General features: G+C 43.4%; 1 protein-coding gene across 4 annotated transcripts in view; it reads left to right on the top strand.

Annotated features, from left to right (window-relative positions):
* LOC126263648 (kinesin-like protein KIF14) overlaps window positions 1–25458 on the top strand; it is a 305750-nt gene that overhangs the window by 213231 nt on the left and 67061 nt on the right. For all 4 annotated transcript variants that reach the window (XM_049960751.1, XM_049960750.1, XM_049960752.1 and 1 more), the window contains 2 exons: window positions 8957–9130; window positions 12668–12802. In XM_049960751.1, coding sequence (XP_049816708.1) covers window positions 8957–9130; window positions 12668–12802 — 309 coding nt within the window. The remainder of the gene's footprint in view (window positions 1–8956; window positions 9131–12667; window positions 12803–25458) is intronic.

The following is a 25458-nucleotide window of genomic DNA, read 5'->3' as shown; positions in this document are numbered from 1 at the left end:
ACAATATTTTTCATAAGATGTTGAAATTTCACAAAGTTTGTGCACAATGGTTGCCTAAGAATCTAACACAACCACAAGGGCCAGCAAATGATGATAAGCTTGGATCACTTAATGTGTTAAGCCGCAAAAGGGCATGACATTCTGAAAGGAATAGTCACTGGTGACAAGTCGTGGGTGTACCACTACCCTCCGAAACCAACCTGGCATCTATGGAGTCGAAACATGCTGGTTCCCCGGGACAAAAACAATTCAGAGTGACTCGGTTGGCTAGGAAAGTGCTTGTGACAGTGTTCCAGAATATGCATGGTGTGGTTTGGTGGACTTCGCTGAAGACAGGACCCTGTGAGTGCTGCAGCCTACATTAAAACTTTTCTTAAGCTGCATCATGCCGTTCTTCACAAACGCCACAACATTAATCATGACGGTGTCAGACTATTTCATGATAATTATTGCTCCCATGTTGCTACTCCTGTTCATGACAAAATCGCCAGATTTGGGTTGTAGGTGCTCCAGCATCCACATTACAGTCCAGATGTTGCACCATTGGACTTCAATTTGTTTGGTCCCATGAACAAATTCCTGGCCCACCAAAGCTTTGCAACAGATGTGGAAGTGAAATCAGCAGTTCACAGATGGTTATACTCCAAGCAAATGTACTTCTATAAACAGGGCATATTGGAACTGGTACCACAATGGGAGAAATGTGTTAAGAACATTGGTGACTATGTAGAAAAGTGGGTAAATATATGTATGTTCATTTGTGATTTTTTAACCTATTAAACTCTTTGATAATAAAATAACTGTGTGTGACTTTCTGATCTTTTCTCATATTTTATCATAACCACTACAATTGTTTGATTTTAAAGATTTCATAGTGGACATTACCTGTGTTGGTGTATTAAGGGTCATATTCATACTGCTGAAGCTATTTATAATGAAAGGTTTGAGGTATTCCATGACAGCATCTACTGAGCTTGACAACCCCAGCTTTTGAGTGAGTTGTGAAGTGCCTGTTAAAAAGTTTTGCAACCCTGCATACATCTTTTACCAGTTTATCGATTATGCTGAATGCTAACTGCCCCTCTCCATGTCTTGTTTAACCAGTCTCCTCCTCTCCTATTACCAATATTGTCTTTATTTTGTTATCTAATGTGATTAATTTTTCTCATATTGCATGTGCTTTGACGTCCGTATTACTATCCTTAGTATTTTGCAGTATGTCTAAAAATGAGTTATAGCATCTACATCAGAACTGTTACTGACAGATAGTTTCCTTTTTGTTTTACCAAGATGCCTTTATTCATTAAGTAATCCATGGCTTGTTTGTGGACTTCGGTCTAATCTGGACTAGTTTTTGGGGGATACGATGTTAATCAAGCTGAGGACTTCATTAATAAAAAGTGTTGTATTTTTCATTCATGCCATGAGCACTGCATACATCACTCCAATTCATCTGCAGAGTGTCATAAAATAAACAAGTTCTGGCTTACTGGCTACCTTCTTGAATTTAGATATAATAGATTTTACGAGGATTTGAACTTAAATAGTGGCAACCATTTGTTCAGAACCGATACAAAAGAGTTACATGTTTGCACTTGTTACAGTCCTTCAAAGTAGTCACCAGTGTTGAGTAGAAGTCATTGCCAGCAATGTGGAAGGTGTAGTATGCTATTAGCAGAGCCTGTTCTGTTGATGCTGCAAATGGAGCAGTCTAAAAGTTATGGTCATGATATCCTAATGCATTACGTTCCTCCATCAGTGAACAGCTCTTCATATTTGGAGCATCACCTGTGACAAGCTCTGCGATAGAAACAGTAGCATTTTCTGCACAACCCACCAATCATTTTGCATGACAATGCGTGGGCACAGACAGCGCAAGCTGTGGCTGCTCTTTTTGGTAGATGGGACTGGGAAGTACTGTACCATTCACCATACTCCCCAGTAGAGATGGGCAAAACTGTTCTTTTCAGAGATTGGATCAGAACTGTTCACTCCCTGAAATGAATTAGCTCTTTTTCATGACTCACCACTCATTTACAATAGAAAATAAATGGAAGGCACATTGCCCTTTAAACTTGGTTTATTCCAGTACTATACCTGTATTTTGATCTTATTTGATCCTATTTTGAAGTAACACAGATAATGAGTAAGAATTTTGTATTGTTTATTGAAATTTCCACGATATGACAAAGTTTTTGATTATTGATTTATTTTGCACTATCGTGGTTTTTTGGGTGATCGGAAAATGTTGTAACTTGAGATTTACATTAACAATATATTTGGCTATAATGTATTAAAATTTCATTAACCTCATACAAATACATCGCAAGCCATATATTTTTAAAGTGAACGTTTCCTTCCGAAGACGCCTAAAATCGCAAAATCCGTACCAGAATAAGAAAAAAAATATAAATTTGACTGTAAAACGAAAGTGCTGCATATAGCCTTACGCAGAATAAAACAAGGAAAATATTGGTGTATCACATTTTGCGATACGTTTATCGGTTCGCTCGGAATTAAAGCGTAAATTCGAGTGTCCATAATAAAAATCCTATAGTAAGAGAAGTCATCAGGAACCTAATCTAATCAGTTTAACCAAATAAAAATAAAATAAAAACAATTGATGTATACATAACATAATAATGTAATATACATAGCGGTATTACTACGAAGAACAATATCCAGTAGGGACGAACTCCGATGCAGAGGCGCTGAGTCGAGCAGGTCGAGCAGCGAGCTGTATTACTGCGTGAGCTGAGACCGCAGAGACCAGAGTGACACCTGAGTCGCTTTGCTCAACGCTCTGGCTAGAGTCGAGACGGTGGGATGAGCGTTGAGCGGGCGAGTTCCGAGGGTGGGGGGAGCGGTGAACTCACCCGCTTCGAGACAAATCGTCCGCTCCCTTGCGAGCAGGTTGTTGCAAGTAGTTCCTATGTTATCCGCTAGGTGGCTCTCTGTCCTGTTGCTCGCATCAACTGCCCAGAGGGCAGGACGTGCGACTGAAACGATCGCCGACAGAGTGCGATGCTAAGTTAAGCTGCGCCAGACACTGCGCGCGGCAGAGGACGCACAGAGACGGCACGGCATATGTGAAACACAAAATCCAATGGGGCACTGCACAATGCAGGCAGCCAAGGTAGAAGCAGGGCAGAGGCCGGCGCTGGCTGTGTTGTGTGGCGTGCACTGTGCTCTGACCAGCAGAGGCGCTGCTGATATGCTCCGTCTCTCTCTCTCTCTCTCTCTCTCTCTCTCTCTCTCTCTCTCTCTGCCGTGGGAAACGTTTGGAGCTTTGGAGCTACCGTTCTTTTTTTCTGAATCACTGATTGTTCACTCCATTGAAAGATTCAACTCTATGAATTAGTTCAAGAGCGGATCCCCCATCTCTACTCCCCAGACTTAAGTTCTAGTGACTTTGATTTGATTCCGAAGATGAAGGAAACACTTCGTGGAATTCGCTTCAGAACTGTTCCAGAGATTCGACAGGCAGTAGACCGCTCCATTCGCACCATCAACAGAACAGGCTCTGCTAATGATATACTACACATTCCACATCGCTGGCAAAGGGTTCTCCACAACGCTGGTGACTACTTTGAAACATAGTAAAAGGTGCAAATAAGTAACTCTTTTGTATCGGTTGTGAATAAATAGTTCCAACCCTCATATATCTTGTTCAGTATTAACATTTAACAAAAGAAACTACATATCATGGTCTGAGAGGCCATTGACCATTGGTTTTGTAATAGTATTTTGTTCATTAGATCTTTCTAAAAGTATATTATCAGTGGAGGTTTATGAGCAATTAGCTACCCCGTTTGGAAAGTTTATAGTAGGAACAAAGTTGAAAGAAGACGTTACTGACTGTAACAAATTGTTATCGGAAGAGTTTTCAAAAAAATCTACATTAGAATCACCAGCAACCCATATTTATTTATTTTTTGTTGTTAAATGTTCCATCAGAGCTTCAAGCAGATTAAAGATGCTTGCAGGTGCTCAGTATACACTTATTGAATTGGTGCATAAGTTCATTGCATTTTTTGATAAGTTTAAACTTGACAGTTACAAATAACAGAGTGTTTAATAATAAGTAATATATTCTCCTTCACTATTTACAATAGCCTGCCAACACTGTAGTAACTTTCCGGTTCCGTGACTGTAGAAATCACGTGATTTTGAGGTGAAGAACATATCGAGCCTTGTTCGGAGCACAAGGAAGTTTCTTGAAGGTTGTTCAATAGAGTGCAGAAAAGGTGAAAATCAAAGGCTGCAAGATCAGGTGAATAGAGTGAATGCGGAATGACTTGCCAACCCAACTACTGCATAGTGGCTTTTTTTTCCTAGTCAAGCAGAATGCGGAAGGGTGTTAATTGTGGAGTAGCATCACTTCACATATTCTTCCTGGTCATTGTTCTTGGCTTGCATTTGCAAGATGTCTCAGATGTTTACAATAAATGTCAGCAGTGATGGTTACACCTCGAGAAACAATTCAAAGTACACAATACCGTCGCTTTTCCACCAAATGCATAATGTTATCTGTTGTGGATGGATGCAGGTCTTTGTACAGGGAGTTACTGCTTTTTTGGGGCTCACCATTCTTTTCTTGTGTTAGCATAAAAATATCATTGCTTGTCACCAATAACTTTACAGAATTGGAATGGTCGGTGTTGTCCACAAGCCAATTTATGACGAGCAAGCAAAAATGCGCATATGGTCAATTGCTGATTTTTGTGATTTTTGGCTTATACTGTGCGGTTCCCTCACACCCAATTTTTTAACCTTACCAATTGCATGCAAGTATTGCACAATGCTGGAATGATCACAATTTACTACATTCTTCTGTGCTCAAGTGTAATGGCTTGGATCATTGTGAATTAATACGTTTAGATGATCTTCATCAAATCCTGAATGTCAAAATGGCCCTCCTCAAAAGTGAGAAAACCAATTTCTTGGCATGCTCTGTCCAATACCATTATCCTCACACAGAGCACAAATGCTTCTGGCTGCCTCCTCTGCTGTCACCCCTCTATTGAACTCAAACAGAAAAATATGTTGCAAATGTTCTGATTTCTCCACTTGGCACGCTATTTTCTAGTGTCCACAGCTCCAATACCATCTCCAAATAACAAAATCACAATATGTAAATCCAAATAGCAAAAGTGAACTACAAATAAAAAAAAGGCAATTGACATAAACCCATAGCAACTAGAATACCAGAAGGGGAAAGGGGAGGGGGAGGGGGGGGGGCCTGTGAAGTTATTCACCAACGTAGTACTAGTATGGAGGATTTATTATTAAATTCTACTTCTGTTGCATATGCTTTCATAGGCTGCTTTAGGCAAAATTTATGAATGTCTATATTCTTAAATTTAGGAATTCCTGATGAATGTGGCAACTCCTCTGTTCTCCGTTTCTGCTCTATAAAAGTGATATTCTAATCTAAATTTCGTAACACTTAACATGCCTATACCACTGGTCACAAGGTAATCAGAAAGACAGATTACGTCAGTTGGGTTTGATAAATCTAATTCATAAATGTACGATCATTAATTTTGCTTCTTAATCCATGAGTATTTTGATGCAATAAAGATAGTTGGCATTTCACAATGACTGAAATAAAATTGGATGGAAATAATATTTCTGCTGATTGCTAAAAATTTTTAACAAACAATTGTTTGTGCAGATGCAAAATAGCAGAGTTATGTTGTTTGGTTTCTTTCTCAAACTGAACATTTGTTTCAATTCTAACTTCTCTTAAAAATTGGTTTCTTTCTGTCCTTCTTTCTGTCCTACCTGAAAAGGTGCTGTTCTAAATCTGTAACCAGTGGTATGTCATCACTCATGACAGTACCTCTCTCACGCTTAAATTTTGTGTATTTAGCCCAGTGAGTTCACCCTTCCATTTCCTGTTGGGCCATGCCTAGTATAATCCCATCTGACAGAATCTACAGGAACCACATCAGTATTTGCCCCTGTATCTGACATAAGCAGCCGTTCCTCCTTGAAATTAACACATCTGATGGAGAAGTTCAAATGAGGTCAGTCATGATGTCTAAGAGCAAATACAAACTGGACATTGATAAGTCTCGATGCTGATGCAATCTTTGCCAGGTCACACTCTGTATTGTACCCAGGATCTCTGTCAATATTATTACCTGACCCACCTGCTATAACCAAGGTGTCTTCCTTGGTGAATTCTTTGCAAAGTGATCCTAACTCCTCTGCCACCTGCTGCAGATCAGCAGTAGGTTTAAAAAAATTGGTGACTGGTATTCTGATCCTAGTTCATCCTGTGCAAGTTGACCAAAACCTCTAAAGTGAGAACTGTCTAACAACAAAACTTGACAGACATCCCTACGTTCTTGCTTTTCAGCTGACTGCTAAAACTTTGTTACGCATTGTTTAAACCTTCACCTCTTTGAGACTTATCAGTTTGTGACTGAAATAACAGGTCAAACTTATTTTTCATGTTCACCTCCAAGCTATCAGATGAAATTCTAAAGGGCCCTCCGCAGTGACTGACTGAGAGCGGTATTGATGGTTTGCACAAATATATAGTATGGAGCAAGGGTAGTACTGTGCAGTAGACAGCAGATTCCCTCAAGACCAAAAGAAATTAAATTTGACCCAAACTAAATTCTGCAAGTAACTGAAAAAAGTAACGGACAAAGGATCAGGGAATGTGCTGGAGAATGTATATTAAAACACCTTGCAGTACTTCGAGAAATGAAATTCATGATCATTTAGGGAACACCAGATATGTGGCCTTGCCAACAGACACCTGAAGTCATGGTGTAATGACAGTAAGCAGAAATGTTTGTTTTACTTATAACATTTTTTCAGAATTGGCAAATGTGGTCAGGTCAACTGTTCAGGGAGTGTAGAGAGTAGTAGTGGCAGCAGCGGTGGTTGTTGTTGTTGTTGTCGTCGTCGTCGTCGTCGTCCCCCACCCCCACCCCCCCGGAGGTAGCACACTGGACTCGCATTCGGGAGGACGACGGTTCAATCCCGCGTCCGGCCATCCTGATTTAGGTTTTCCGTGATTTCCCTAAATCGCTCCAGGCAAATGCTGGGAGGGTTCCTTTGAAAGGGCACGGCCGATTTCCTTCGCCATCCTTCCCTAATCCGATGAGACCGATGACCTCACTGTTTGGTCTCTTCCCCCGAACAACCCAATCCCCCCACCCCCCAACCTCTTTGTTGCAGTGTTCAAAACAGTTGTCACACCACAGACTGAAAATCATATAAGCTTTTAGTCAGTAATCAGTAAATAATTGATTTATTTCATTTGCAACAATTGTTACTGTACAGAATTATGTAGAAAATAGCACATTTACACAACAGATTATAATGTTCACTTGTTTAATTTGAAATTAGCTATTGCTTTGGTTTACAAATGTATGCTACAGTGAATGAAGACCTGCTCCACTGAAGTGTTTACAGGAAGATTTTCAGACTTTTTTAGTCCATTATGCATAATTTGTACTTGTGGTTTGTAATTCAAGCAACTCGGTCACAATTCGTACGAGTTCCACATCGTTGAGCACTTACATATTCACTACGAAGGCAGAGTTCTAAGTGATGCATTTCGGACATAAACATTGTGCAATAATATAGTGTCATTCTTGGTGCCACACTTTTTCACGACACAGTAATATTGTGCAGTAAATGCTGATTGTATGAGGTCCCTTAAGCGTTCTCCTTCTGTTGCCTCTTGCTACTTGCCGCCTGTGTTTACCATTCTCCCTCCTTAATCTGCCTAGATCTTTCCTAGCTTCATCTAATTTGGCCTAAAAGGTAGCAGTTCTCCCCTCCTGTTCAGCTGTCTTCCTGCGTCTGCTACATATCTCGCAAAAACACTGAAGACCTCCCCTTTTACTTCCCCAATTCCGAAGACAGTACAGTTGTGTGAATGGAAAAAATTACAGCATCTGTCACACCAATGCCCAGAACTAGCAATTGTGTGGAAAGTCGGGCACTTTTCGCTCAGAATAAAAATAATACTTCAGGAAGAATAAGCCATTTAAATTACCAAGAAACCAGAATACACATTTGCAAAAATGAGGCCTTTACCCAGCCATATGTAAACAGATCACTAGTGGAAATTTGCTGAAGCAAACAATTTAAAATTGGAAATATGAGCCAAATAATGAAAGATTACACTCATCTGAAATTACTGGAAATAACAAGAACAATTAAACGAAATTCTCTAAGTTTACTGTGTCAAAACATAAGCAAAAATACAACAACCCGACTGTCCTGTCTTTTCACATTTTCTGTAGTTTTTGTGAACAAAATTGAAGTTTTTGTAGTAATATTTCATGAAAGCCAGGATAAAGTTTAATTCTGATTTAGGGACGTGTTGATTGTGACAATCCTCTACTATTACTTTGTAAAGCATGTATTGCCATTTTGACGTTTATTATTAAGATATGGCATTTTCAGTGCAGCCTCAGTAGGTCGTGCTGGAGAATGAACTAGGTGGTTCAAAACTAGTTGCCAAACATATGTACTACAACTGTTACAGATTTATTAATAAAATGCTTCATGAAATACAGTACTGATGAAAGACTGCGGGTAGTGTATTAATGAAATGGTGAAACTGAAAAAAATTCAATAGTAAACTTGAAAAACACACAAATACACATATTTACCAAGTAATCTGTACTAAATTAACTGTTATCACAATCTAAATGACTTGAGTTTAAGAGAGGATGAAAACTCATGCATCTCGCCTGGCCCAGGTCTTCTCAAAATGAATCGTCAAATGCAGACGTGATAAAAATAGAACCATTAATAAGTTCCGGTACATTTCTGTTAACTGCTTTAGTTGGGTATGTAAATTTTTGATAGCTGTTTGTATGGAGACAATGGTATGAGAATTTAATTTTTAGTATGCACTTTTATTTGATGGCTGTCTTGATGTAACAGTTATTAATTTTTTTGTGTTTCCACTTCATAGCAGGAGCATATTGAAGCCTTAGCTGAAGTTCAGAAAGAAAAAGACAATTTATCAATTAAAAACTGTGTGCTGGAAGAAAAGGCAAAGAGTGTAGAAAGAAATATTACTAATCATAGCATTCTGGACTGTTCAGTGGATATTCCAGTCATGCCATATAGAAGCAATTTGGTAGAGGTTAGTGAAAACAACAATTTCTTTAGTTTCAGTTCTTTAGTAATGTGTTTTCCATACTGGCAAGGATAAAAAATGTTTTCATCGAGTGACGACAAATACTTTTTCAAACAAAAAGTTACATGTATGTTAGTTTTTAGTATCATAAGTTCTTTGTTGGCAAAAGAAAAGGAAAAGATTAGCACAAATGAAATGCAGCTAACCAATTTACTGAGAGTTAACTGTGTACCAATTACCATTTTTCTTGAAATTATCATGTTTTTATGTTAACTGCAGTCACTCGACATATTCAAGCTTTAATCATTCCCAAAGTAAAAAACTGCAGTATTTTATGCTGCCGTATCTTATTTTATTTATGTTTCGTTGTTATCCCCAACTCTATAAATTGGCTTTCCCTTTTTATTTCCGAATAGTACTACATGAATACTTCATTTTCATACAGATACAGCTTACCTCAAGAAGAAAATTGGAATTTACAAAAATTGTAAAATTACTAATAAGTCAATATCGTAGTCAAGCACAGGAAAAAGTTTCATATATACCACTTCAAAGCTGCTAAATCTCTCCTCTCTCCCACTCTCTCCCCTCTCCCACTCTCTCCCCCCTCTCCCACACTCTCCCCCCTCTCCCACTCTCTCCCCCCTCTCCCACTCTCTCTCCCCTCTCCCACTCTCTCTCCCCTCTCCCACTCTCTCTCCCCTCTCCCACTCTCTCTCCCCTCTCCCACTCTCTCTCCCACTCTCTCTCCCCTCTCCCACTCTCTCTCCCCTCTCCCACTCTCTCTCCCCTCTCCCACTCTCTCTCCCCTCTCCCACTCTCTCTCCCCTCTCCCACTCTCTCTCCACTCTCTCCCCCCTCTCCCACTCTCTCCCACTCTCTCCCCCCTCTCCCACTCTCTCCCCCCTCTCCCACTCTCTCCCCCCTCTCCCACTCTCTCCCCCCTCTCCCACTCTCTCCCCCCTCTCCCACTCTCTCCCCCCTCTCCCACTCTCTCCCCCCTCTCCCACTCTCTCCCCCCTCTCCCACTCTCTCCCCCCTCTCCCACTCTCTCCCCCCTCTCCCACTCTCTCCCCCCTCTCCCACTCTCTCCCCCCTCTCCCACTCTCTCCCCCCTCTCCCACTCTCTCCCCCCTCTCCCACTCTCTCCCCCCTCTCCCACTCTCTCCCCCCTCTCCCACTCTCTCCCCCCTCTCCCACTCTCTCCCCCCTCTCCCACTCTCTCCCCCCTCTCCCACTCTCTCCCCCCTCTCCCACTCTCTCCCCCCTCTCCCACTCTCTCCCCCCTCTCCCACTCTCTCCCCCCTCTCCCACTCTCTCCCCCCTCTCCCACTCTCTCCCCCCTCTCCCACTCTCTCCCCCCTCTCCCACTCTCTCCCCCCTCTCCCACTCTCTCCCCCCTCTCCCACTCTCTCCCCCCTCTCCCACTCTCTCTCCCTCCCCCCCTTGCCCCTCTCTCCTCTCCCCCCTCTCTCCTCTCCCCCCTCTCTCCTCTCCCCCCTCTCTCCTCTCCCCCCTCTCTCCTCTCCCCCCTCTCTCCTCCCCCCCCTCGCCCCCCCCCCCCACACCACTGAGTAGTTTCTCAACTTTGTAGAATAAATAGCATCTAAATCAGCTTACCTCTCACATACAGTAACAGCCCAGTGGCATAATTTAGTATACTTTAGCATACATATTACGTCATTGTTAAAACACAATGTTTAGGAACACTGTCCATGCATTAGTAGTTCATCTAAATGTCACCCAAGCAAAAATATTGAATGTGGTACGGAACACAGCTCATATTTACATTACGCATCACAGTAAAGGCGGAGCTTGTAATAATCTATCAAAGTAAGTTAGACAGCAGTATTTCACTAGGTCGAGTCTTTAACAAAGACTGTAATGCACAACAATCAATTGTTCCAATGAAAATGCATGCCAATCCTACTACCTTCCACAACACAATTCACATATTTACAAATTTGAATTAGAGGATTCACTAGTGGGTTTTTAGGCTCTAATTTTTACAGATAGTGATGAATGTACATTCATGGAAATGGTATTGTAGTGAACATTTTCTGCCGACTTTTAAAGGAACATGTTATGTGAATAAGTGGACTGAGGATTAGGTTGGTGTCTCACTGAGCAAATTGTTGTTTCAGAAACTACATCATTATTTGAAGTATTGCTAAAGGAGATTTTGCTACTCAGGATAGTCTATATAAGTTTTAACAGTAATTGTTCACGAGATCTGTGGTGGTCTAAGGAATTCAAAAAGTTTGCAACATTATTTTATGCGTCTGTATTGGGAATTCCCTATTTCCAAGTAAAAGTTCCATCTCGATAATTGTGGTAAATTATGCAAAAATCTTAATCAATTAGTGAAATATGTCATTGTTTTGCTACAGTGAACTGGAACTGTCTATCACTGAGAATTGGACAAAATATTAAACTGGAAAAAGAGATGTAAACATTTGACCCTCCAAAAAATTTTATTTTCCTGTTGTTATGCTAGAGTCGTACATTACAAAAACTGAGCAGTGCATAAGTAGCGTCGGGCTACTACAAATTAAAAAGCACCAGCTATCACATTGATTCTGCCAGCAATTTTTGAAGCACATAGTACAGCATGCAGAATACTTGAAACATTATCATATGTCAACATTTCAAACATCATTTGTTTTTTTAAAAAAAAGAAATAATAGGAAGTAAAGGTTATATAGCATCAATCATTAACAGTGTTCCCTGTTTTACATGCTAAACCTCGCTGATTTTATTAGCAAAGGCCAATCTCTCTATTTGTTGCGACTGTACATTGCCTCACCCAGTAGTATTAACAGACGGGAGTTTCAGATTAATCTATTTCACTTTTGGTATCATAATGTTAGAGGACTTCAAAAAGTTAGTGGCGTATGTCATCTCATGTTAAGACTATTGTGCATCAAGAGTGGCACATTGTCAGCAGAGAGTACATGTTCTGGATTTTCTGCAAACAGTTCTCCTGCAGTACAGATTACAGATGCATCATAGCTTGGATTTTAAATAGTGCAGCAACTGGAAGTGTAGTCAAAAGTTGAAGTTTGGAGAACAGTAATGTCCTTGCGAGCAAAAGTCTCAATTACACATTGATTCACTATGAAACTCTGCTAGTATATGCACCAAATGCAGTGTCTAGTCTTGATGCAACACATATATGGGTGGTACTGTTTGGGATGGAAGATTATTGACCACAGATGACAAAATCAAGGCAGTTAATGAATTGTTTTACAGCAGTTGCAGATTTTTTTTATGACGACTACATTCACACGGATTTCTATAGTCATGGAATTGAACAATTGATAGAATGTTCCAACCATTGTTTACAGGAACTAGTGACCACTTTGAAAAATAGTGTCATGTATATCACTTTCAGGTGTAGTGCAGCATTCAATAAAAGTTACATGACCAGCCATAATAAAGTGTAACTTACTTTTTGAAGATCCCTCATAAAAACTGAGCATAGTTTCCTTTCTCCAATGTATCACAAGGAATTAAATAATTCCAAGGATCATATTTTTTCAGGAGGTGATGAAAGTATTAAATGAATCAACTGATGATCCAGAATTCTTGATGCCAACTGATTCTTTCAGTTTGCACGATATAAAAATCATGTGCCTTGAAGCTGAAGAACGTTGTAAGGAAACTGGAATAAACTTCGTAAGTATGTCTCTGTGTCTGTGTCTGTGCTTGTGCCTGTGCCCGTGCAAGTGCAAGAGTGTGCGTGTGTGTGTGTGTGTGTGTGTGTGTGTGTGTGTGAGACACGTGCGTGAGGTGCATGTGCAGAGCTCCTATAAAATAATTTAAACTGAATGGTTTTACATAGCTTTCAAATATTTATGGATGAGTTTTCATCTAGTGTCTGCCATTGTAAATACACGGGAATTACATCTTCAAAACCACTGTGAAGAAAATAAGAATTAGGGGGTTGAATCTTTAATCTGTAAAACATTGAAATAACTTCCTCATAATAAGAAAATGAATGATATGAAATGGAAAAAAAAGAGTGAAATGTGTAGGTGTTGGAGGGGAGGAAAGTTATTGCAAATACTGCTTTAGTAAAAAAGAGCAGCTGCTAAGAGGTCAGTCAAAACTGTACCAAATAACTGAAGTTCATTTTCTATGGTACTGATAATGACACTTCAGAAAACAGAAAGGCAGTTGTGAGAACTGGGAGAGAGACATCTACAAGCAACTTCATAACTGAATATGACACTCCAAGTAGAATAGCACTGAATCATCCACACTTTCATTCATATTAATGCCACCAACACACAACAGTATTTCATTTGGACTGTTGTCCATCCCAGACCTACATTTAATTAGTAATTTAATGGAAACAGAACCTAGCCAAAAACATTCTGTTAATTATTCATGACCAGAATTTTTTCTGTTTGACGATGATTTCAAAAAGCAGTATCTTAGAAACCATACAGACTAAAGCTGGTGTTTGTGATACGTTTCATTAGAAAGGTCCATACCACTACTTTGTACACAAACAAAATCTAGGATTTCTGTGGTTTCCCTATATCACTCAAAACCAATGCTATGGTAAATCCTGTTACGTGGCTCAGAAACTTTTCTTCCCCAATCCAAAATTATGGCCCTCTCTAATTCCATAGGCATTGACATGACATCACCCTAATATCACATCACAAAGGGTTTCGTCCTAAAAAAACAATCTACGCAAGACAAGCAAATGCTGTTATGGTGAAGAAATTTATAAGATAGAACCAAAATATGACATCCTCACTCCTCCTCACCCCCCTCCCGCTCGCACCCTCCCCTCCTTGTGCCCTGCTCGCACCCTCCCCTCCTTGTGCCCTGCTCGCACCCTCCCCTCCTTGTGCCCGGCCCCCCCTCCCCCTTGTGCCCCCCTCACAGCCCCGCAACCCCTTGTGCCAAGCTCACAGCCCCGCCACCCTCCCCCTTGTGACCTGCCCGCACCGCTGCCTCCCCTTGTGCCCCGTCTGCCCCCACGCCCCTCTTGTGCCCCGCTTGCTCCCCCTCCTCTTCCTCGCTCCTCAGGGGGCTCGGCACTCTTTGGTGGCTTTGAGCTTGGCTATCACGGGGCCCAGCCTTTGGCAGCATTTTTCTCTTCCGTGCTCCATGTTTATCCTCTTGCTATACTTTTTCATCTCCCTTGAGGAACATGTCTGGGGAATTCTTGGGAATGTTCTGTAATCTGTCACAGACGTAAAAACAGTGTCACCTTTTTCTCCCCCCCCCCCCCCCCCCCCCCCCCCCCCGCTTCTCTCATTCCTCCGCTTCGGCATTTGAGAATTTTTTTTTTTTTTTTTTCCTTCCCCCTCCCTGTGCACTCCTGAAGGCCGGCCCACGCATCTGACGCATAACAGGTGACTGGGTAACGCGTAATTCCCAGCCCCGGGTCGACACCTAGGATTTGCACGTAATGCCTGGTACAGACCAGGCCCAGGGAGGGGTCGTTGCCTGAGCTGCAACCTTCTCAAATTGCCTATTGGTCCCTCTGTCAGATGTTCGGGAGGTGTGACCTGTGGTGTGACCTGTGGTGTGACCTGTGGTGTGAGCCATCACCTAAGGCGGGTGCGTCCCCTTGTGAAGGGAGCGTGCCATCGGAGACTCTGGCAATTGTGGGGGATTTTCTCGTGGTGAGTCAATCATATCCCCATTCAGTGTCTACCAAACATAAATGTAATGAGGCTATTGATTCAAAGACCCTTCCCACTGCACCACAGTTCCTTGTGGTCTCACTTACTTAAGATGGTCAGTCCTTCGCCATGGTCAATCCGTTTATTATTCAGAAAGGAGATGATGCAGTTGCTGGCCCTGTAAACTCCTGCTCTCATTTACAGAATTGCACTTTCCTTTTGGAGACAGCTTCTGCTTCCCAAACGCAACAACTGCTTGCTATCTCGCTTCTCCATGGCCACCCTGTTCATGTCGAGGCCCATCTCACTTTTTAGACACTGGACTCTCATTTGGGAGGACGATGGTTCAATCCCGCATCCGGCCATCCTAATTTAGGTTTTCTGCGATTTCCCTAAATCGCTCCAAGCCCTTCAAAGGGCACGGCCGACTTCCTTCCCCGTCCTTCCCTAATCCGATGAGACCGATGCCCTCGCTGTCTGGTCTCCTTCCCCAAAACAACCAACCAACCAACCCATCTCACTTTGAATTCTTCCCATGGTGTAATTTACACCAGGCTGCTTGACTGTCTAACTGAGGCCGAAATACAATCTTATCTCTCCGATCAGGGTGTCATTGCCAACCATCGTGTGATGAAAAATGTAGATTCTTCCTTAGTGCCCACCCGCACTCTTTTCCTCACCTTTGATAGAGTGGTGCTGCCGTCAAAGATCAAAGCAGGCTATGAAATTATGAAAGTCCAGCCGTACATTCCAAACCCGATGCGCATACCAGTGTCATCATTTCAATCAACTAGAACGTCTTGTCTACACCCAGTCAAATGTGTAACCCCTCTCGGGATTGTCCCGTGTACCTAGATGAGCAGGCTGTCAAAGAGATTTGGGTAAAGGAAAAGGTGCCTTACCCAGTAGCTCATAAGTTACTGGCAAGTTGTAAACCCTGTGTTCTCCTGTCTGGCACCAATAGTTCTGTTCCTGTTGTCCCTCGCTCCATGAAGGACATGACCATGCAAGCATGCGACCTGAAATTCAGCTCTGAGGTTGTGAAGTCGCCCATTGTCACGGTAGCATTGCCATCCCCCCCGTCCTGCTGTGCAACAAACCGTCAAACTCTCGCCTCAAGGGGTGAAGCCACCAACTACACTACCATTAGACAGGAAAGGATAGAATGAGTACTCCTGTGAAGACTTCCTCTTTCCCTCCAGCCAAACACCACGCGAGTCTTCCTCTAACTGGAAAGGATTGAAGAAGACTGCTAAAGGCAAACAGTCTTCTCCTTCACCAGCTTGAATATCCTGTTCGACGGTGTCGCCAGTGGTACGTCAGCCCAGCCGGCCTCTGTCTCACCAGTGCACATCATCCACTGTTTTTCAGCACTGGACTCCATGGACTGACCACACAAGCAAGCCGATGCTTCTGTGGACCCCATGGAGCAGGAGCCTCCTGCGTCTGTGCCTTGTAGTAGCGACTCCACACCGGCTGTCACTCAGCGTCCGCCGAGTTGACACCCCCTACATTTCTTCCTCCTCATGACTGTCCTCCAATGGAATGTTCGTGGCCTTCAGTTCCACAAAGAGGATTTACGGCTGCTTTTAGCATCGCAGCACCCCCTTGTGTTCTGCCTTCGACTGGCATTGTAATTCTTCCCTGGCGACCTTCGAAGAACAAGATCCCCCAGTTGTGATGCCCAGGTGAACAATCTCACCAGTGTTATCCTTAGTGCAGCAGAATGTTCCATTCCTCACACTTCTTCTTTACCACATAGTCCCTTGATAGACTGAGGCAGTCCACGATGCAATTCGCTATCCGCATTTTTAACCGCCACCCTACGCTGGCGAACTGCATTCATTATAAACAGATGCATGCGAAGTGTCGTTGTGTTCTGTGGGATAGCAAAACAGCTAGCTGGCTTTCATTCACTAGTTCTTTTGACAGTTCCACACCTTCCTCTGTCGTGTGGGCCAGCCTCCGACGGCTATCTGGCACCAAGATCCATTCCCCAATTTCTGGCCTGGCATTGGCTGATGATGTCATTGTGGACCCTCTTGCTATCTCCAACACCTTGGGCCATCATTTTGCCAAAGTTGCAAGCTCTTCCCACTATCACCCTGCCTTCCCCCATCAGAAACAAGTGAAGGAGGCTCGAGTGATACCCTTCTATTATCCGCATTGTGAGTGCTACAATGCTGGCTTTACTATGAGGGAGCTACATCATGCTCGCAGTTCATCCTGATCCTCTGCCCCAGTTCCAGGCGCCATCCACATTCAGATGTTGCAGCACCTTTCTCTTGCAGGCAAGCACTTTCTGCTTAACACATACAACCACATCTGGGTGGAGGGCACATTTCCTGGATGCTGGCATGAAGCCACCGTCATACCTAGTGTGGTGGCTTGAGTCTCGCCATTTACTAATGAATGCACTGTGTTTATTTCGTGCACGGCGTTCTGCAGTTGACCATCTCATTACTTTGTCCAACCATGAATGGTTTTCTGCGAAATCCCAGACTGTGGCTGTGTTTTTCGATTTGGAGAAGGCTTAAGACACCTGCTGGAGAACTGGTATCCTTCGTACTCTTTACATGTGGGTCTTCTGTGGGCACCTGCCTGTTTTCTTCGGACATTTTTACAAGACCGAGTTTTCAGGGTGCGAGTGGGGTCTGCCTTGTTGGACACCTGTATCCAGGAAAATGGTGTGCCTCATGGTCCCATCCTGATTGTTGTCCTCTTTGCTATCGCGATTAACTCTATAATCGCCTGTCTCCTGCCGAGCATCTTTGGCTCTCTTTTTGTTGACAATTTTGCCGTCTATTGCAGTTCTCCATGGACCTGCTTCACTGAGTGGCGTCTTCAGCACCATCTTGATCGTCTTTACTTCTTGAGCATCGACAATGCCTTTCACTTTTCTACTGACAAAACTGTCTGTATGAATTTCTGACAGCACAAATGGTTTCTCCAACCATCTCTACATCTTGGGCCTGTTGCCTTTCCATTCATTAAAACTACAACTTTTCTGGGGCTCATGCTCAATAGGAAACTCTCTTGGTTCTCCCATGTGTCTTAACTGGCAGCCCACTGTATGCGGTCCCTCAATCTCCTACGTGGCCTCACTGGTATTTCCTGGGGTGCCGATCAAACCACCCTCCTTCGTTTGTACCGGTCCCTTGTCTGTTCAAAACTCGACTGTGGGTGCTTTGTTTATGCATCTGCACGCCCATCCCTCTTACGCTGTCTCAACAGTATCCACCATCGTGGCATCCGTTTGGCCACGGGCACCTTTTACACCAGCCCGGTTGAGAGTCTGTATGCTGAAGCTGCTGAATTACCACTGCCGTGACTTTCTCCTCAGCAGATATGCGTGCCGTTTGTCTGCCATGCGTGGCCACCCATCTTATGCCTCCTACTTTGATGATTCCTTTGATCCTCAGTATGGTGCTCGTCTCTCTTCTCTGTTACCTCCTGGAGTCCGCTTTTGCCACTTACTATGGCGGCTTAACTCATAATGCCTGCAACTTTCCCAGTGGGTGTGAACCCTTCACCACCTTAGCTTTCATTCGCTTCCTATGGACCCTACTCCAGCTTTGGTCTGTCGCCTCCAGTTTCACAACCTATGCATGGAACTTCGCGATAGTACCTTTGTATACACTGATGGCTCTTGGACTGACCCTGGGGTCGAGTGTGCATTCGTCATTGGCACTCGTGTTCTGTCGATATCAGCTTCTGGCACACTCCTCAGTATTTACAGCCGAGCTCTTCACCTTGTATCAGGCTATGGAATACATCAAGCGACACAGGCTTTCCAGTTGTGTCCTCTGCTCAGACTCGCTCAGTGCCCTTCAAAGTCTATGTGCGCTGTACACTGCCCATCCCTTAGTGCAACAGGTCCAGGAAACCTGTCACTTACTCATTGTTGGTTTGTGTGCGTCCCTGGCCATGTCGTCTGGCAGGAAATGAGGCTGCTGCTGTTGCTGCCATGGCTGCAGTCCTCGTACTTCAGCCCATGAGTATATTCCCTCCGATGATCTCTGTGTTGCTATCTGTCAGGAGGTGATGTCTCTTTGGCATCGCCAATGGTCCTCCCTTCACGGGAATAAGCTTTGGCTTATGAAGTTTCTCTCACTGCCTTGTACAAACTCCTCTTGGCCCTCCCGCCAGGAGGAGATTATTTTAACTCGGTTGTATACGGGGCTGGGCACTGCCTTTTAAGCCATCGTCATTTGCCACATTGCGCACAAATTTTAACTGTCTGCTCCTTCCTGCTGGAATGCCCTTTTTTTAAACATTTAAGTTCCAGCTTCGGTTTGCCGTCTGATTTATCAGCCATTTTAGCGAATGACTCGTGGGCTGTTAACCACGTTTTACTTTTTATCCGCCGCTACAATATGGTGAAGGCCATTTCATTTTTAGTTTTCGATCTCCATTACTGTATGGCTTTTTTTAGCCCTTTTCAACATGCCTATTCGTGTCCTCCACCCCCTTCGTGTCCTCCACCCCCTTCGTGTCCTCCACCCCCTTCGTGTCCTCCACCCCCTTCGTGTCCTCCACCCCCTTCGTGTCCTCCACCCCCTTCGTGTCCTCCACCCCCTTCGTGTCCTCCACCCCCTTCGTGTCCTCCACCCCCTTCGTGTCCTCCACCCCCTTCGTGTCCTCCCCCCCTTCGTGTCCTCCCCCCCCTTCGTGTCCTCCCCCCCTTCGTGTCCTCCCCCCCTTCGTGTCCTCCCCCCCCTTCGTGTCCTCCCCCCCTTCGTGTCCTCCCCCCCTTCGTGTCCTCCCCCCCTTCGTGTCCTCCCCCCCTTCGTGTCCTCCCCCCCCTTCGTGTCCTCCCCACCCCTTCGTGTCCTCCCCCCCCTTCGTGTCCTCCCCACCCCTTCGTGTCCTCCCCCCCTTCGTGTCCTCCCCCCCCTTCGTGTCCTCCACCCCCTTCGTGTCCTCCACCCCCTTCGTGTCCTCCACCCCCCTTCGTGTCCTCCACCCCCCTTCGTGTCCTCCACCCCCCTTCGTGTCCTCCACCCCCCTTCGTGTCCTCCACCCCCCTTCGTGTCCTCCACCCCCCTTCGTGTCCTCCACCCCCCTTCGTGTCCTCCACCCCCCTTCGTGTCCTCCCCCCCCTTCGTGTCCTCCCCCCCTCTTCGTGTCCTCCCCCCCTCTTCGTGTCCTCCCCCCCCCCTTCGTGTCCTCCCCCCCCTTCGTGTCCTACCCCCCCCTTCGTGTCCTACCCCCCCCTTCGTGTCCTACCCCCCCCCTTCGTGTCCTACCCCCCCCTTCGTGTCCTACCCCCCCCCTTCGTGTCCTACCCCCCCCTTCGTGTCCTACCCCCCCTTCGTGTCCTCCACCCGCCCTTCGTGTCCTCCACCCGCCCTTCGTGTCCTCCACCCGCCCTTCGTGTCCTCCACCCCCCCTTCGTGTCCTCCACCCCCCCTTCGTGTCCTCCACCCGCCCTTCGTGTCCTCCACCCCCCCTTCGTGTCCTCCACCCCCCCTTCGTGTCCTCTACCCCCCCTTCGTGTCCTCCACCCCCCCTTCGTGTCCTCCACCCCCCCTTCGTGTCCTCCACCCCCTCTTCGTGTCCTCCCCCCCCATTCGTGTCCTCCCCCCCATTCGTGTCCTCCCCCCCATTCGTGTCCTCCCCCCCTTCGTGTCCTCCCCCCCCCTTCGTGTCCTCCACTCCCTTCGTGTCCTCCCCCCCTTTTGTGTCCTCCCCCCCTTTGTGTCCTACTACCCCCCACCCCCTCGTGCCCTCCTGCCCCCCACCCCCTCGTGCGCCCCCCCCCCCCCCCCGCTCCACCATGCCCTCTTCCCCCTCTCGTGCCTCTCCTCAGCCTCTCATAGCATTCCATTGACTCATTTCTCATCCTCTGTGACAATTATCTGTAAAAATGTATCATCTTCCTTATGAAATTGCTCTAAAAAAGCTATTTTTCCATTTTGTGTTCTTCAGTAAGTAGCCTTGGAGCCCAACATGCACATTTCACAACATTGCAACTTTTCAGGAGCAATTTTGTGCAAAGTTGTCCATTCCACATTTGGAAATTCCACTGCTAAAGTTGAAATTGTGAACCACCAGTCTTCATGAATCGTTTCATCCACAGCTTCGACCAAACTGATGGGTGGGCTGATCGTGGTGTATTATGGACATTTTTCCCATCCATCCTTGAAAGTTCCCACCTACTTATGTGTTTTGCTGTCACTCATTCCATTGGGGCCATACACTTCACTTATTTGTCAATGAATTTCTGCTGCTGCAACATTCCTTGTTGTTAAAAACTGAATCACAGACTATATTTCACAGTTGATGAATTGTTTTAAACATTTTGAACCGACACTGTAAACAGCAGACTGTGACAAAACCAATGCAAATGGCGTCATTTGATTTCAGTGTTCACATGTCATTCTATTAGCTATGGCAATTTGGATCTTACTTTCTGAATAACCCTCGTACTTGTATCCTAACAGAGGATGAGAATTTGCATCATGACCTGTTATTTAGTGTTTGATGCCGTAGAACAATCACAAAGAAATATAACTACTACAAACCTAAAATTTGGGAAACCTGTCAAATAAACAGCTGTGTATTGACTGCTTTGAAGTTGCTCTCATGAAACTCTTCCAGAGATGTAGTGAAAGCACACAATGGACACACGTGTACTATATGTGGTCCTGCCTGTATCACATCACTGCAGTCACTACTTGGAAGTTCTTGGTATTTCCAGCTGTATAGAGTAGTAGCAGTTCTTTCCATTCCACATATGATGTGCTCAAGATTGTGCCAAATGGCAGTACAAAGGTTGAAGTCCAAACGTTTGGCAGATTTTTAATTGTGGAGAAACCTTACGGGGATAAAGAATGGCCTCATATTTTTATGTAGTCTTGGGATTGAAAATGGTGGGTAACAGATTCATGGCAGTTCTTCCACTAGTTGATGAGATTGTAGTCAGATTATAAAACCTAGGTGAATTATATTGTGTATGATATGCTACATGCAATGTCAGCAGCTTGCTGAATCTGAATATTGAGTTGTTGTGTGTCACAACTGTTTAACCATAAGTCTGATAAAGAAACCAAGGCCTTTGCTATTATTCTCATTTTCTTTTTGTTGGTTTTCTATGAAGTCCCATTTTATGTTTTCAGCTGTTCTGCAAAGATGGTGTTGATAGCTAAGTATCCTATCAACATTGATACCCAGATACTTTGTAGTGTTGTTGCGCTGTATTTCCAGATAATAATGTACTTTGTTACTGAGATAGAATACACTAGACTCTCACTAATCCGGCCATTCCTGGCACATACAGGTGTCGGATTACTGGAAGTGCCGGATTATGGAGTGTCTGAAATTTATTTTCTATTTTTATTTCGTTTTTTATTTATTTTGAAAGCATAGGGTATATAGAGTACTGTACTTTATTAAACTGAAGGATACAGTTTTAAAACATAAAGGATGTACTTTATTAAATCCAAAAATACATTAATTTTTAACTGTCGCAATGATGACAGAGGCATGCTTTATCATGAAACTGCTTTACAAGCATTACATCGGTACTGCATGTATCTGGTTGTTGCATAATGTTCTCCAGGAAGACCTCGGCAGCATCAGCACCGGCAGTGTGGGAAATCTTCATGCTCTCTCCTCCTGTGTCCTCTTCTTCATCACTTTCATCATTACTTTCTTGCACACTTTTTATTATTTCTTCATCTGTTAAAGTTTTGTCCATGTCACAATTTTCCTCATTCAGCCACATAGTAACATCTTCATCATCAATTTCTTCTCCTCCTGGAAGGTTGCAGAACATGTCAGTGTACAAAGTAATTGATAATTCCGAATTGACTGGCTCATTGCTGTCACTCACTACTGGCTCCAACTCGGCATCAATGGATGGTCACAATTTTCTCCAGCTCTTCATTATGGTAGCACTCTCCTCTTTATCCCATGCTTCGGCTGCTTGGAAAACATCACGTATGTTAATTGCTTTCCATGCCTTCAGCACAGTCTCAGTAGAGTTGATTTCACTTTCGTTCAGCAAAGAGACGAGAAGTGAATGTTGAGAATGACGTTTAATTGACTCCAAAATTCCCTTGTCCATGGGCTGAATTAGGGCTGTCACATTGGATGGGAGAAACAGTGCTTGTACATGCTTACTAGCGGACTTTAGAGAAACATCTGAAGGATGACTGGTAGCATTGTCAATTACTGTATAAGGATAGCTTTCAGTGGAAGCTTTTTCTTCTTTAGTTCTTTTCTCACTGCTGGTACAAACGTTTCATGGAACCACCAAGAGAATATTTGTCTGCCTAGCCATGCATTCTTCTGAGCACGATACTGCAATGGTAGAGTATTTATGTCAGTCTGTTGAAAACAACATGGATGTTGGGATTTTCCGATCACCATAAGCGGTAGTTTGACCCCCATTTGCATTACAACACACCATTAATGTTACGCGCTGTTTCTGTTGCTTGTAACAATGAGATTTTCTCATTCTTGGCAGCTTGAAGGAAGCATTTTGTAAAAGAGTCCTGTTTCATCAGCATTATACAAGGCATCAGCAGTTAAATCTCCTTCTTCTATTATCTTCCATATCTTGCTTACAAACTCATCAGCATCCTTATCATTAGCTGAGTGACTTTCCCCAGTGACTGTCAGCTGCCGAATGCCAGGTCATTTTTTCCAGTTAGATAGCCAACCTTCGCTCGTTGCAAACGAGTTACTACCATCAAGTTGTTTGTTAAACGCAGCTGCTTTTTCCTTTATAATCGGGGCGCTGACTGTAATTCCTTTACTGTGTTGTTGTATGAACCATCTGTAAATAGCTACATCCAGTTCTTTATTCTCACTCTTTCGCATAACCTTCCGTTTTCCCAACTCGCTATTCATTTGTGTTGAGAACTGTTGAGTTACACCTTCTTTCTTTCTGGTGTCATAAATAGTTGCTCTTCCAACATTAAACTCAGCAGCAATGGCTCTCTGCGAAGAACCTCAATTTAACTTATCTAAAAGTTCAAGTTTCTGCTTGATATCTAGCGTAACGTGTTTCCTTTTAGAAGACATGATTCCGAGCTGTAAAGAAATCTACAACTTCAAATACAGTATATAAAGCATTGTTTAACTAAGCATGATAATTCATTGTGCATGTGTTTTTGGATGTGCACTGGATTGCTGAGAGGCAGGACGACTTGAATGCCGGATTAGCGAGAGTCAAGTGTACAGCAGTTTTTCATTGGGTTTGCATGGAGCTCCTGCCTCGTATATTATGTATCTAATACTTGCAAGTCCCTGGTCACAATTTCTTCTGCTTCTAAAACTTTGGCCTGTTGAACCACTAGGCAGATAGATATCTGAGATGTGTAAAAATCTGACAAAGTTTCTGGCAATCCATGGGAGTATAGGCTAAACAGCCTAGGGGCAGAGTAGAGCCTTGAGGATACCCATTGTTCAGTTTGTGAAATTCACCTTTACCTTTGCCCTTGACCAAAGTAAAATTGGAATAGCTGGAGATTCAGCTTATTATTCAGTAAAGGACATGTTCTTTTTACAGGAATTGCACTGATCAATTTAATGAAAATTATCTCTCTGCTGATTGTATCACACACTGTGGATATATCTCGGAAGGAAACACTTTATCTCAAAGACAGTTCCCAAATAAGAGATGGAGGAGAGACCTCAAAATAACATTCTTGATTTGGGCAAAACCAAGTTTCTTCTGCTGTGATTAGCACTTCAGATGCTGGTGCTATTCTGTTTATGATCAGTTATTCAAGCAATTTCTCTTATGACAGAGAGTAGTCTAACTGATCTGTATATTTGTTGAAGGGCTGGGTGTCTCTGGTCTCAGCAGTGCAAAAATGTTAATTTTTGTGAAGACTGGCATCAGTCTGTCTGATTGTTTATTTGGTAATTATCATTTAAAATAGTCAAAACAGTAGAGGGCTCACACAAATTAAATTTACTCTACTAACCCGATATCTTCATATACTTTTTTTTCGTCATGCACATTATTGTGTACCGCCTTATTTTCTCATTTGCTAATTCAATGATGTATTTGTCTTATACGTATGAATTAGTACCCTTGTCTTGTGTAAATGATTTTTATTTCTTAATGAAACATATTTCACATGATTGTTTTAAGGATCTTCTGTGGTCTGCAATGGAAATTATTTTATAAATGAAATCTTTATTTTGGGGCATTTGCTTTTGGTTGGTATTTCCCCTTCATCTCCCTCATACTTTCACTTCAAGCATTCCTCATTCTCATCCTGCCATGTACATAAGTTTACCATTCCAAAATTACATGCCATTTTCTGTCATTTTCTTCCAATGATTCGTATACTCCACTTTTCCTCTATATTGTGCTGCTTTCCCACTGTTACAGCTGCATTTCTTCAACAATTAAAACGTTTAGACGTTTGTAATAGGATTGGTGGTAAGATGTATTGGAAGTGACACACATCTTCTGTCCATAAAAATGTAAATGCAAAATCCTTGCCCCCCTTTTTCTGTCTTTGTTGGTGTCTGCATTATAGGGAAAATACTTTTAGTACTTAAGGAAGAAAAATGTAGACACAGCCATATGTTGTTCTTCTTAAAGTATTAATTGCTTGCACTAGGTATACTATAATTATGTTTTTATTGATTTTTGAGTTCATGGAAATAATATACAGATAAGTATTGTTTAATTATTTCTGCAATAATTTGAAAGTAGTT

This window comes from Schistocerca nitens, chromosome 6 (assembly GCF_023898315.1).
Source record: "Schistocerca nitens isolate TAMUIC-IGC-003100 chromosome 6, iqSchNite1.1, whole genome shotgun sequence".
In the NCBI taxonomy this organism is placed as follows: domain Eukaryota; kingdom Metazoa; phylum Arthropoda; class Insecta; order Orthoptera; family Acrididae; genus Schistocerca; species Schistocerca nitens.
Note: the sequence above shows the minus strand (reverse complement) of the source record. Positions and strands in the feature narration are given on the sequence as shown.